General features: G+C 37.4%; 1 protein-coding gene across 3 annotated transcripts in view; it reads right to left on the bottom strand.

Moving 5' to 3' along the window:
* The window catches only part of RAP1GDS1 (Rap1 GTPase-GDP dissociation stimulator 1), a 90191-nt gene that overhangs the window by 57969 nt on the left and 20298 nt on the right, over nucleotides 1–11924 (bottom strand). For 2 of the 3 annotated variants that reach the window (XM_039710311.1, XM_039710313.1), the window contains exon 2: nucleotides 552–662. In XM_039710311.1, coding sequence (XP_039566245.1) covers nucleotides 552–662 — 111 coding nt within the window. The remainder of the gene's footprint in view (nucleotides 1–551; nucleotides 663–11924) is intronic. The other variant, XM_039710312.1, reaches the window with a different exon arrangement.

The following is an 11924-nucleotide window of genomic DNA, read 5'->3' as shown; positions in this document are numbered from 1 at the left end:
GTCATCTTCATTAACCTTACCTTTCTGTCTACTGGGAGTGGGGACAAGCATTCTAAAGTTTTTGGTGAAAATAACATCTTGTTCCATTCTGATGTTATTTTTGTTACATACTACATATCAAACTTGGACTGTCTTTGGATATCCAGCCTAGTTCTAATTGAAACTCCTGGAATTAGGAAATCTGTGATCAGAAGTGTGAGGAGAAATACATTACAAATGGGAAACTATGGTCTTTCAACCAGAATTAGCTAGCAGCTCCCTTATCCTTTTCCCCATCTTATGAGGCTTATTTCTCCATCTCTGTTCATTTTTTTCTTGAATGATCAATTAAAAAAGTGTGGAGAAAGGAATGAACTACAGCTGTTCCAAATATTCAGGTATTTACCTGTCACTGTCTTCATTGCTACCAGAATATTACAGATATATGGGTTAAAAACCCCCAAAACTCAATAGAGCCAATCTAGCAGCCTACTGCTTGAGTCACTCTTTCTGCCACATTTTAATTCACGGATCTAATATGATTTAAAATGTGAAAGGTCCATACAACTTACTGTTTTGTGCCAGAGCTTGAAGCAGACAGTCCAAGCATCCCTCCAAGCTATCTGCTGTGCTGTCAGTGGATGTTATCTTCAGCTTTTTCAGGGCTTCACTTAAATTATCTGCTTGAGAAACACAAAGGAAAAAGAAATAAATGTCCTCATCAGTTTGGTAACAGCACTATAGTCTTGAATGTAAATAGTTAGTGTAAACAGTTCCTGTATCAATGAAGAAGACATGCATGGTCTGTATTCTGAGGATACAAAAAGCCAGGAGGCAAAGGTTATAGATGAAATGAAACTTTTCAAATTTATATATACATTTATCATTTTGCATCTGAGAACAGGATGTCACAGCAGATGAAATGGCTTTATGAAATGCCACTGAACAGCAATTTATCTCTCAGTGTTTTCTCAGCCTCGCTGGTTCAGAAAACCAGCTGCTGTTTCTTTGCTTCTCCCCTTGCATGTGGGAATAAAATAGAATAGAAATAAGCATATCTTGATCTTCTTCATCATCAATAGAGGCAAAGTAATTGAAAATGCCAATTTCTGCATGCTGTGTAGGCTTCCATCTTGACTATTCACAGATGCCTAGTGCTAAGCTTAGAGCCTTTTAAGAATTATGCTACTTTCCACCACAATGTTACAAGCATCAGTTTATAGGAATTGTGTTAACTCTTTAAATTCAACTGATCCATAGAAACAGATGGTATCTTCTCGAAATATGAAAGTTCTCTTGTGGATTTCAGATAATTAACTCTTCCCTCTTTAAAAAACCCACCACCACCGAAATGCAAATGAAATTACATCATTCTCAAAAGACACCTATTTGCCCAATAATGGTTGGGGTAGTATGACTGTTACCATTTTGAGGATTCTATCCTTTCATGAGCAAGGTTTAGGCTGCAGCTGCAGCCTGAGCCTCTGGTAAGCCCACTGATGACTAACCTCACTCTGAATGGACTATTCTTTTCAAAAGGAGTGCTGATTCAGTTTCCATGCCAACTCTGACAGCAAGCAGAAAGTGTTACTCAAAACAAATAATATTAAATAGTGTCTCACTGTCTCTTGTTCCCAGTGGCTGATCAAGAGCCTTGACCCAAGCTCGACACAGCCATAGGTGCAGTTTCTTTTCAGTGCATCACTGGTATCTTCTGAGCCTGACTAGCTGCCAGTGCTGCTTAGAGCTTCCCACCAGCGTAGGAAGCCTCCTTGACAGGTGAGCTGGCACCTGCTGTGCTCTCCCTCCTCTTCACTTGCCTATGTATGGGATGGTGCAAAGGAAAAGAGTGAAGACACAGCAGGCATCCCATGAAAAGGGTGGAATCTCACTCCTCTAGCTGCTTTGCTTCTCAGCCAAAGCTGTGGCTTTTGTTCCACCTCCAATTTTTATTAGTATATGCTTTTGTAGTTCATTACAGTTCATACAGAAAAAGGTGAGATACTTAATTTCTAAAGTGCTCAATATTTATATTGAAATTGCTTATATGTTTCTATGATCAGGCAGTTATTTTGTCTATTCAGTAATAAACATCTTCTTAGCAACACTACAGCCAGGAGTGTCAGTACTCAATGCAACCACACTTGGTTGTGGCTCCTCCAGATTTAAAAAACCTTCCTCCCTACCACCTCCTCACTACACTGAACTGCCACTTTCTGGAACAAGTTAGCTGGGAAAAAACCCTAAATTTGATTTCCCCTCATACTCACATTACTCTCTAGCAGGCTTACCACAGCACTTTTCTTGAATCACCTTCAGCCAACAGTAAAGTTGAACATGCACTGCAAAGTCTCATTACTTAAATACATTACTCAGAATGTATCACTAGAACTTGTCAAAAGACACAACTTGTCAATGACCAGCCCCAGTACTACAATTTTACATTGTGCACTCCACCTCCTCTCACACCTTCTTCACCTGCCTCCTTCTCACATTCTTCTCTTCAGTTTTCTGCTAACATAGCACTAATTCTCTTCCTTCCTTACAGGCATCTCATCTCCTTGTATATTCACACACTTAACTTTGAAGCAATAGCAACATTTACAATAAGAAGACTCAATCTACCATATATATGAAAAGCAAGGGTTCCTATAATCTGGGGAAGAAGAAAATTCAAAGATAAGAAATTCACTGTCACATCAGATTTTGCAGCCTATTGTCAGAGAGCACACCCAGATTTTCTTTCTCTCTTACAGCCTGTTCTACTTTGCTTGCTCTACTTCAATAAATCACAAGATCCCACTTATTTCATTTTTCTGTGCAGAGATGAGTGCTTTATATAAAATACTTGTTGTTTCTTTCACTCCATTCCACATCAGAACCTGCAATAGTTAGAAGTCTCCCCAGTCTATTTTCCTACCACTCCTTTCTGCACAGTGCCATGTGAAGTCCACTATTTTAATACTACACAATTACAGATGATATGCAAAATTACACATTTTTGCAGTCAAATGTGACAATCTAAATATTTCATTCCCTAGACGAAGAACTCAATTTTTCCTGGTACCAAGCATGTGCACATCCCACTGACATACATGGACATTTAACTCCAACTTTAGACAAACTTCAAGTATCAATGGGTACTTCTGACAATGGTACTTGTGACCACACTACTTTTAAAATATCTTATGAAACAATGTTGCACTGTGTGCCAAATTGCCTTCCACTAGGTATACTTGGATGCTGTGCGTATTTTTAAAATAACATAACAGGAGAGATTAATTTAGAAACCATACTCATAAAGTGTACTTCTAAAATAAATTACAATAATCCTTGATTTTCTAATAAGCCTACAACTCTAAACTCTTGCAGCTTGACATTTAATCACTCTGTACTAAAGAAGAAAATATAATGAGAATACTGTAGAAACAACAGATCTCTTTACCCAATGCCACAAGGCCAAGAGCACAGAGGGAAGAAACCATCCTTCAAGAAAGAACTTGATTCCTATGGTTCTTTCTGTCCTAGTCCATTTCCTTTCTAAACTGAGTTGATACTTTGAAAAAGACAGTTGCTTGTGAAATCCAAGAATCCTGGACATGTGGAAACATATCTTCAACAGATTCAGAGGTTTTGTTATAGTTTTGGTTTTTTTTCTTTTGTTGTCCTGTAAAGAACAAACCCTTACAGTCTGAGATGACACTGACAGGGATATTCAGAGAAGTGCTGTAGTGTTCCAGAGGGCTCTCACCATATAATCACACAAGGCTTTCTGACTCCTGCTGTTCACCATTGCCCTAAACCCATTGTTTAGTGAAGAAGCTGCAAATGCTTCTTTTCCAAGTACAAATCACCTGATGTTTTCTACACCTGATGTTTTCTTGTGATCATCTCCTGCTTACTTTTGTGTCTCCTCCTCTCCTACAGAAGCTGTTTCCAAAAGGCTCGTTGATGCACAGGCTGATCAGACTGTCAGCAATAAAACCCCATGAAATAAAGCAATATAAGGAATCTTTTTGGCTGTGTATCAGAAACGTGAGTTGGTACATTGTGTCAACATGCAAGTCATGTGAAGCTCAGATTAGGAAGATCTAAAGGCACAAGATTAGGATGGCTGAGGTAAAAATTGGCTAGTAATGTTCCCTGTGGTACAGTTGGTCAATAATGTGGTATTAAGTTGTGAATATGTGTGGCATGAAGTCTGAAATTTAATACAAGTATAAACTATTTTGTTAATGATCCTAAGCACAGGGAGTCTCTCATATCTGACTTACTGTATTGCTTTCAGAAAATAAGTTATCTTATCTGGACAGGAAACTCTGAATCCCACACACCTTAATCCTGTATATCCTAATGTTACAAACTGATAAGTTAGCAAGTGGAGTCTGCCAAGAGCTGTCAGACCTGTCTGGCCCATTCCACCTACGGTTACATTTTGTTTTCCCCAATAGCTACTCCTGCACAAACACTCATAAGAATTGAGGCAGTTTAAATTCTTTGATTACCCACATTGCTTTTTGGTAGCACAGTATTACTACTGTCTCTTGCAACCTTTTGCTATCGCTTGTGCAGGCATTTTTACAGAGAAAATTAATAAGAAACTAACATTAGTGAATGTTTTAATATTCTATTTCACTTCACTGTACCCTTTTTTCTAAGAGCTTTTCTATGACTCACTCCTATTTGCAGTCACTGACTTGTTTTATACAAAAGAACTGTTCTATTTCATCTAGTAAAAATTTAATAGTTCATCAACTTTGTTTAGGGTCAGGGCCACAGGAGTGCTGGTTAGACTGTAAAAAGTTTGAACAGGTACCCAATAGTCTTTCTAATAATGCAGCTTCTGAAGGTAAGAACCAACTTGCCAATTTTGACAAGTCCAGAGCATCTTCACCCAAATCACAGGAAAAACCCTATTCCAACACTGATGTTAATAAAGTATGTACAATGTCTTAGCTGAGTATTTAGAGGTCAGTTTTTCTCTGGACTGTTTTGTTTTCCATATATCTTATAACATTTTATCCAGTATAGATATTTTCTCTACAAATTAAGGATTTTGAACATATTCATATTGACAGTAGCTTTTGATTGACACTTCATAGATGTAGACATGTTGTTTTTAAACAGACTAAGGAATTCAAAATTAATAGATATTGAAATGGGACATACTGAAACATGCTGATCAGATAAAAAAACAAGTTCCAGCAGTTCTGCTGTTCCAGGGATGGTGCCTGTATTAACATCAGAGCCTTTTGAGTCTGTTTCACTGCCTCTCAAGAAACAATGAGACATCAAAATTGAGCAGAAGGAATGGTGCCACTTTATGGGTCTCCTTGTGTTATAACAGCATAAATCTCTTAAAATGTAAGAACATACATGCACATGGGCTAGACTGCAGAAATGACTTCATTTTCTTGTACAGACTTGAACTTACTAGATTTTCAGTCCAAACTAACCCATAAGGGAAATCCAACCCAGGCTCACCACAGTTTTTGATGAAAAGTGTATTCTGATGTGGTATTATTTGAGAACCTGACACAGAGATCAGACACATAATCCATTTGGGTGAGATTTATATATTTGGCCTGAATGACTTCTTGCAGCAGAAATCCCAGCAGCTGGTGAGATCTGTAGCACAGCTTTGGTCTTTGATGACCCCAGATGGCACTTCCCCAAAGAGAACGGAAGACTGCTGCAAAATCATGGGAGCCTTTTAGCTCCCAGGACATTGAATAAGCTGGCAGAAATGTACAGCATGGGTCTTTTTTGGATGTATATAAACTGAGACACATCCTCGTGGTAACTTTTCAGAAGATACCTAGGCCCATTCAAATGTTCACATAGGCATGCAAAACACTTCAAATACAGAGTTTATTGAGGACAGAAGAATCTTTTTCTCACATTCAGCCCATTGCCAAAAAATACTCTATCCCTTTCTTTCTTTGTAGCAGCTGCCCTCAAGCACTCCCAAGTGTACAATATTTTCAAACCACCCAAAGACATCATTAGAGACAACTCTTTGCTCCTAGCCTATCCACAAAATTTTTAAACCTATAATCTAATCAGGAGGTACTTATATGCTGTCAGAGGGCAGCAGTGAAGAATTAGTTTTTTATTAGTAATGCCAGAACACCTGTACAGACATACAAGACCAAGATCTTAATCAGGAAAGAACTTTTTTTTGGAAACAAGCCCTGTTTGTTTCTGTCCTACCATGGTCACTGAGGTGGGTTAATGCTTTTTTCCCCAAAAAATTTTCTAGTTCCAGGGATATAATGATGGATCATTAGCTGCAGGGCTTCTACTGCAACCTGCTTTTTACTTAGGTACATTTGCTCTACTTTTCTAGCATAGTAACTAATTTTAATGAGAGTGTCTATTTTTGACAGCAGTTCAGCTGCTTCATTCTTAAACACTTTCTGAATCTTAGATATATGCCATCTGGTCTTAGAGACTTGTTACTCTTTCATTTATCCTCTTGCTTCTGCATCTGTTCTTCTGACATGGGGCTTCATTTTTATCACCTGAAAACACGGACACACCATGACTCATTGCCACCTGAGCACTAAGCTACCTAATTAGTTTTTGTAATTATCAGGTCAGCTTATACACACTAACAGCTACTTAGTCAATCTGTATTCAAAATTAGGATAGAAACCTAAAACAAGTGGCACCAACCAGCAGTCAGTACACTTGGAATTTCTTGCCAATGTAAATTTTCTGTTTGCTTCCCCCCGTCCCTTGGAGGACATTTGATATCTTTAAAAAGAATTTCACGTATTATTTTTACTGTAGCCACAGATAAACAATAGATTCTAATATTAAAAACATTTACACTATGCCAAGGTATATGGGTCTGTAATTTGATTCTGCACATTAATGATCCTCTATTACTTAAATAATGACTTGCAAAGGCTGCAAGAATGACATTTCAAAAGAATTTGCAGAACTTTGGAAATTTTTTAAAATCTTTTCTAGAAAAACATGGTACAGATTGAGGTATCTTTATATTTCATAATTAAACACTGCATATCTGGAATTATCTTAAGGTCTAAAGAAACCAATCAAAATTCAGTGAAATCAACATAACTCTACTGCTTTACAAAAAGTCTTAAAAGATTTTGCTTAAAACTAGTCGTAGAAGAAGAATGAAATAGATTTTTTTCATAAAGGGAGTCTGTAGTGGATACATTTTATTTAAAAATCAGCTAACGATAGAAAAAGTAATTATTCTAAATAATTTGGTTCTCAGTATATGGAAAGATCCTTTCTGATACTTTTTTACTAGCAGTAGTTGAAAAAACTATCAAGATGGCTACCAATTTGTAAAGAATTACAATTTAATTGACAAGATTGCATTTGTATTTGCATATTTTATTTTCATATTGCTTTTTTTCTCCACGTGCCTGATCTTCACTGAGTCATATTATCAAAATGGTTTTAAACACAGAAAGTTCCAAAATTAAATCAACCCACATATATTTCACCATGTAAAATATTTACCATGCAATACAGTGCACACCAAGATGTACACATGAAGAATACTGTTTTATCCAAGGGACACCTCTCTCTTTCAGGAGAAATGTTCTGTCAAAGAACAGCTGAATGTCTTTTCATATCCTCCTTCTTGGCAAGTGGTTCTCCTTTTATTTACCAGGTACTACTAAAAGATGAAGGATCATTTCCTTTCTCAGTGGCAATTACAAAGTTACTATCATTACATTATGTCATCATGCTTCAAAGATATGAATGTGCTTGCTTTCAGAAGGTATTTATAAAGTACATGGGAAGCAATGCACTGTGTAAGTGAATGGGGGGACTGGAAATTTAGGGTTAAAAGTATCTGTGTGGGAAGTGGGGTTTTCCACAAGAGATTTTCAGGTTCCAGAATTCCTGCACACTGGATTCTGCAGGAGTCTTCAGATGCAGGTACAGATGACACCCAGCACTTCTATAAAGCAGAGCACTGCTGAGCTCAACACATCATGGGCAGCTATCAAGAGAGTGTCAGGTATCACACGGGGCAAAAGGGGATCCTGCTCTTTGTGGGAACATTCAGCTGTAAATGCTTCTCTCTACATACCCACCCCTCCTTAGTTTATGAGATGGCTTCAAAGTACTGCAATACAAAAGGCAGGGGAAGGTCTCCTCCACCAGATTATTCCTGATTACTGCCCACCCTATGCACAGAATGAAAAACATTTAGTGGGGGAAAAACAACAGGACCAAAATATACCTTAAATGACTACTGTTACTTCAGACAGTAGTCCAAACCTGTTTCTTGCTCATGCAAGAACTCATGAAGGAAATTAAAATGAACAGCCTAAAGCAGACAGCTGGAACAGAGTATAGCTCTTTGTGAACAGCCAGTAAATGACTGAAACAGGATCTTGGAAAAAAAGAAGTAACCTTAATGCTAATCAAATCTATCATTCCCTACAATGCTGTACTACATATAATCATATGGAGCAGTATAGAAGAGACAAGCTGCATGCCTGCATGTGTCCATGCACACACACACACAGCTGGCAGGGTTTGCATCTCTATACTGGCTCTTTTTAAATTTATTTTAGGTGGTTTATTCTGTTATTTTGTTTTCTTTCTCTTCTTTTTCTGCTCTTCCAGATGATTTCTGCCTGAAGCACTTTTAATCTAGCAAGCAAGTCACTTTGTCAAGTCACGACAGCAAGAACAGGTGCTAGAAAACAAACAGAAGAAAATTAAACTACTGAAACAGTACAGTCTAGAAACAGCACATTTAAAACTAAGCATATCAAGCTTTTTCAGCTTTATCTTTTCTTTGAGATGGTCTTTGCCTACACTACTGTGTCTAACTTTTTCTGACTGTACCTGCTCTAAAAGTCTTGATCCTAATGTGACTCAAGTTAGCTGATTACAAATGCCAGCCTAGACATTACACAAACAAATAGGAGGAAAGCACTTTCCTAAAGAGCTTTTTAATTTTTTGTTAAATTATTTCCCTTACCATATTAGAACATTGATTTCTTTTGTGGCATAATTTAATGAGGCTGCCAATTCTCTGTACTTTTTCCAAGTTCTATCCAAAATATGGCTTATTAACCAACAAAATAACACATAAGGAATGCTACAAGTTAGTCTGAATGGACTTCTGTAGGATGTTGTAATGCAGGACAACAATTTAGACTTGAAGTATACATTCCTAATCAATTTAACCACCTTACTCTACTGTTAGCTTTTTAGATAAACAAGTTAAAATTACATTTTCTTCTTACTGAGTCTAAATCCAAACTAATCAACCAACCAAGTAAATAAATAAAACCCAGGTAATGGATACAAAGTTCCAGAACTAAGAAAAATTCCCTTTGACTTCAACAAGCTCTGGTTCTGGTCTTTCACCTACCCTCTGCAAATCCACATCGACTGTACAAGTGCATGGTGCAGTATCTGTCATAACTATACTTATACCAGCTTGAGTTACTGAACAAATACAGCATTTGATTCTGTATAAAGCCCTCAGGCACATCTTTCACCAGCAACAGTGAGAATTTTGTCTGGGTAAGATACCTAGGTTCAAAATTGGTACTGCTAGCTCTAATTGTATGTCACATCAGTGCTCTGTAAGATGTTATGAAATACTAATCTCTGACTAGACAGCTTTTTTCTAGCTATCATGAGTCCCCTGAAAACCTTAAATATGGAAAGGAAGCAACTGAAAGTAATAGAGTTAACCAAGAGTCCACAGAGTGTTACAGATTTTTCTTTTGTGTTTCTTTTCTGTCTGGTTTGAAGGTTAGAGAATCATGGGCTCTTTAAGGCTGGAGAAGACCTCCAAGAGCATTGGCTCTACCCTTTGACTGAACATTACTATGCACCCTAAAACATACTGAGAATGTGACATCCACCCATTTCTTGAGCACTTCCAGGGATGGTGACTTTACCACTTCTCTGGGGAGCTTTTTCCTGCTTCCATGAAGAATTTTTTCTTAATATCTGACCTGAGCCTCCTCAGCACAACTTGAGGTAATTTCCTCTTGTTCCAGTTATCTGGGGGAAAAGGCCAATGCCCATCTTGCTACAACCTTCTTTTGGGGAGTTGTAGAGAGTGATATGGTCACCTCTTACCATTCCTTTCTCCAGACTGAACAACCTCAGGTCCCTCAGCTGTTCCCTGTAGGGCTAATCGTCATCCTGTCATTTACTGGAGACAATGGAGATTCTCAGTTTGCAGGTATTTCTTACTGATAATAAATAAATCCATGATGATACCAGAAGAGAAGTCATATAAATTTGCATGGTCTTAATGTTTACCAGAATCTTTAAATGGAAATCTGGTATCACTATTACCAGTGGTTACTCATATCAGAAATCAGGTCTCTTTAATATTTAGGTATTTTTTGTTCTTTTTTATAAAATACATTCTTTAAGTTTATTTATTAGAAGCTTACTTCTAAGCTCTGCTTTTAGTATGACCACAAACTGCATAGATAAAAACACCTTTCCGAAATTCACTAAAAAGTAGTGATACCTAAATTACCACACCTCTCATAACTACCTTCTTATCTATCTTACAGGAATGACAACCTCTGAAGCAGTCTTCATCTTTGCATTAAGGGAAGGTGTATGTGTAATTTTGCGCAGTATGAAAGTACATCAAGCTTTCTGACACATCCTCTACAAGCATTTCAAAAATAGTAAGTTAAGAAACAAAATCTCAGCCCTTGTCCTGTTGGCTGTTAATAAAATTCCATCTGGTCACTTAGGAACTGTGCCAACATTACCACACAAAGAGCTTTTAAGCTGTTTGAATGTTCAAGAGTCATTTGACAGCTTTTTTATTTACCTTTTTTTTTATCAAATATGCACCTAATACTATACAGATGGCTAGGTTCTAACAAGTTTACTTGTATGCAATCTTGAAACTAACCTTGAAAGTAAACTGCTGAGGTTTTGCTTTGGGGTGTTGCTTGGGTTACACGTTTTTTTCTAACATTTAGGATTGTTCAGTCTACTGCTGCTCCAAGTTCCTTATTAGGCAAATACAAAGTGAAAGTGAAAACTTGCTGCCTGGTTTTTCTAAAACTGCAAACATAGTAGGAATCTGCTCAACCTGCTCAGAGCCAACAGAATGGGAGTAGGGGAAAGGGAGCTGAAGTCTCAGTAGACAGCAAGTTAAAGAAATGTTCAATGACAAAAATCTTCAAAGGGAAAGAAATCCCAAGAACCACTCTGGGCAATGAGAGACTTCAGCAGCAGATGGAGACTATTTTCAGTGTATATTATCCTTATATCTTTTAGTGCCAAAATCAGTTCTAGATTTATTCTCTCGACACTGTGATAAAATATGTGTATTTAATACAGAAAAATAATTTCACACTGTAATTAATATTCAAATTTGTAATGGAAAATCAAAATTGGTTTGCCAAAAAAAGCCCCACCCCCCATTAAAAAAAAAAAATAATTCTGAGTTATCTGATCCAGCTTCAAAATTAGCCACCTTGGCACAGGAGGCTGTATTAGGCGATGCCATCAATGACTTCATTTTTTGTGTGAATCTGTTAGGCCGTGTGATGTGTTAAATCATTAACACGTAACAGTGAAATTGCTTGGCCTGGTCTGTTGCCTTCAACAATCATTATAATAGACAAATTATCAGGGAGGATTCAAGATGTTACAAGTCTTGCAGGGGTAATGTTGGTCATCCACTTCTGCATGACACTGAGCCAAAAGGGACAGGTGAAACAACACTGAACGGTCCACCAGGCTCTCAGCTTGAGGAGCAGTTGTCTGGCATTCAAGAAACCCAGTCAGACAAGAATGCTATTTCAGTCACTTGAAGTGGTTTAGTTACGCTTTCTCCTCATTCATATCCCTCAACTTCTTTTAACTGAATCAAGTACAAAATCTGTTAGTTAAGGGAATCAATTTTTATTTTAAATTTCGGTAAGATAAGCACTCACTATACA

This window comes from Passer montanus, unplaced genomic scaffold (assembly GCF_014805655.1).
Source record: "Passer montanus isolate IOZ18808 unplaced genomic scaffold, ASM1480565v1 scaffold23, whole genome shotgun sequence".
Taxonomy (NCBI): Eukaryota; Metazoa; Chordata; class Aves; order Passeriformes; family Passeridae; genus Passer; species Passer montanus.
The sequence above is the reverse complement of the archived record's forward strand: the minus strand, read 5'-3'. Positions and strand labels throughout refer to the sequence as shown.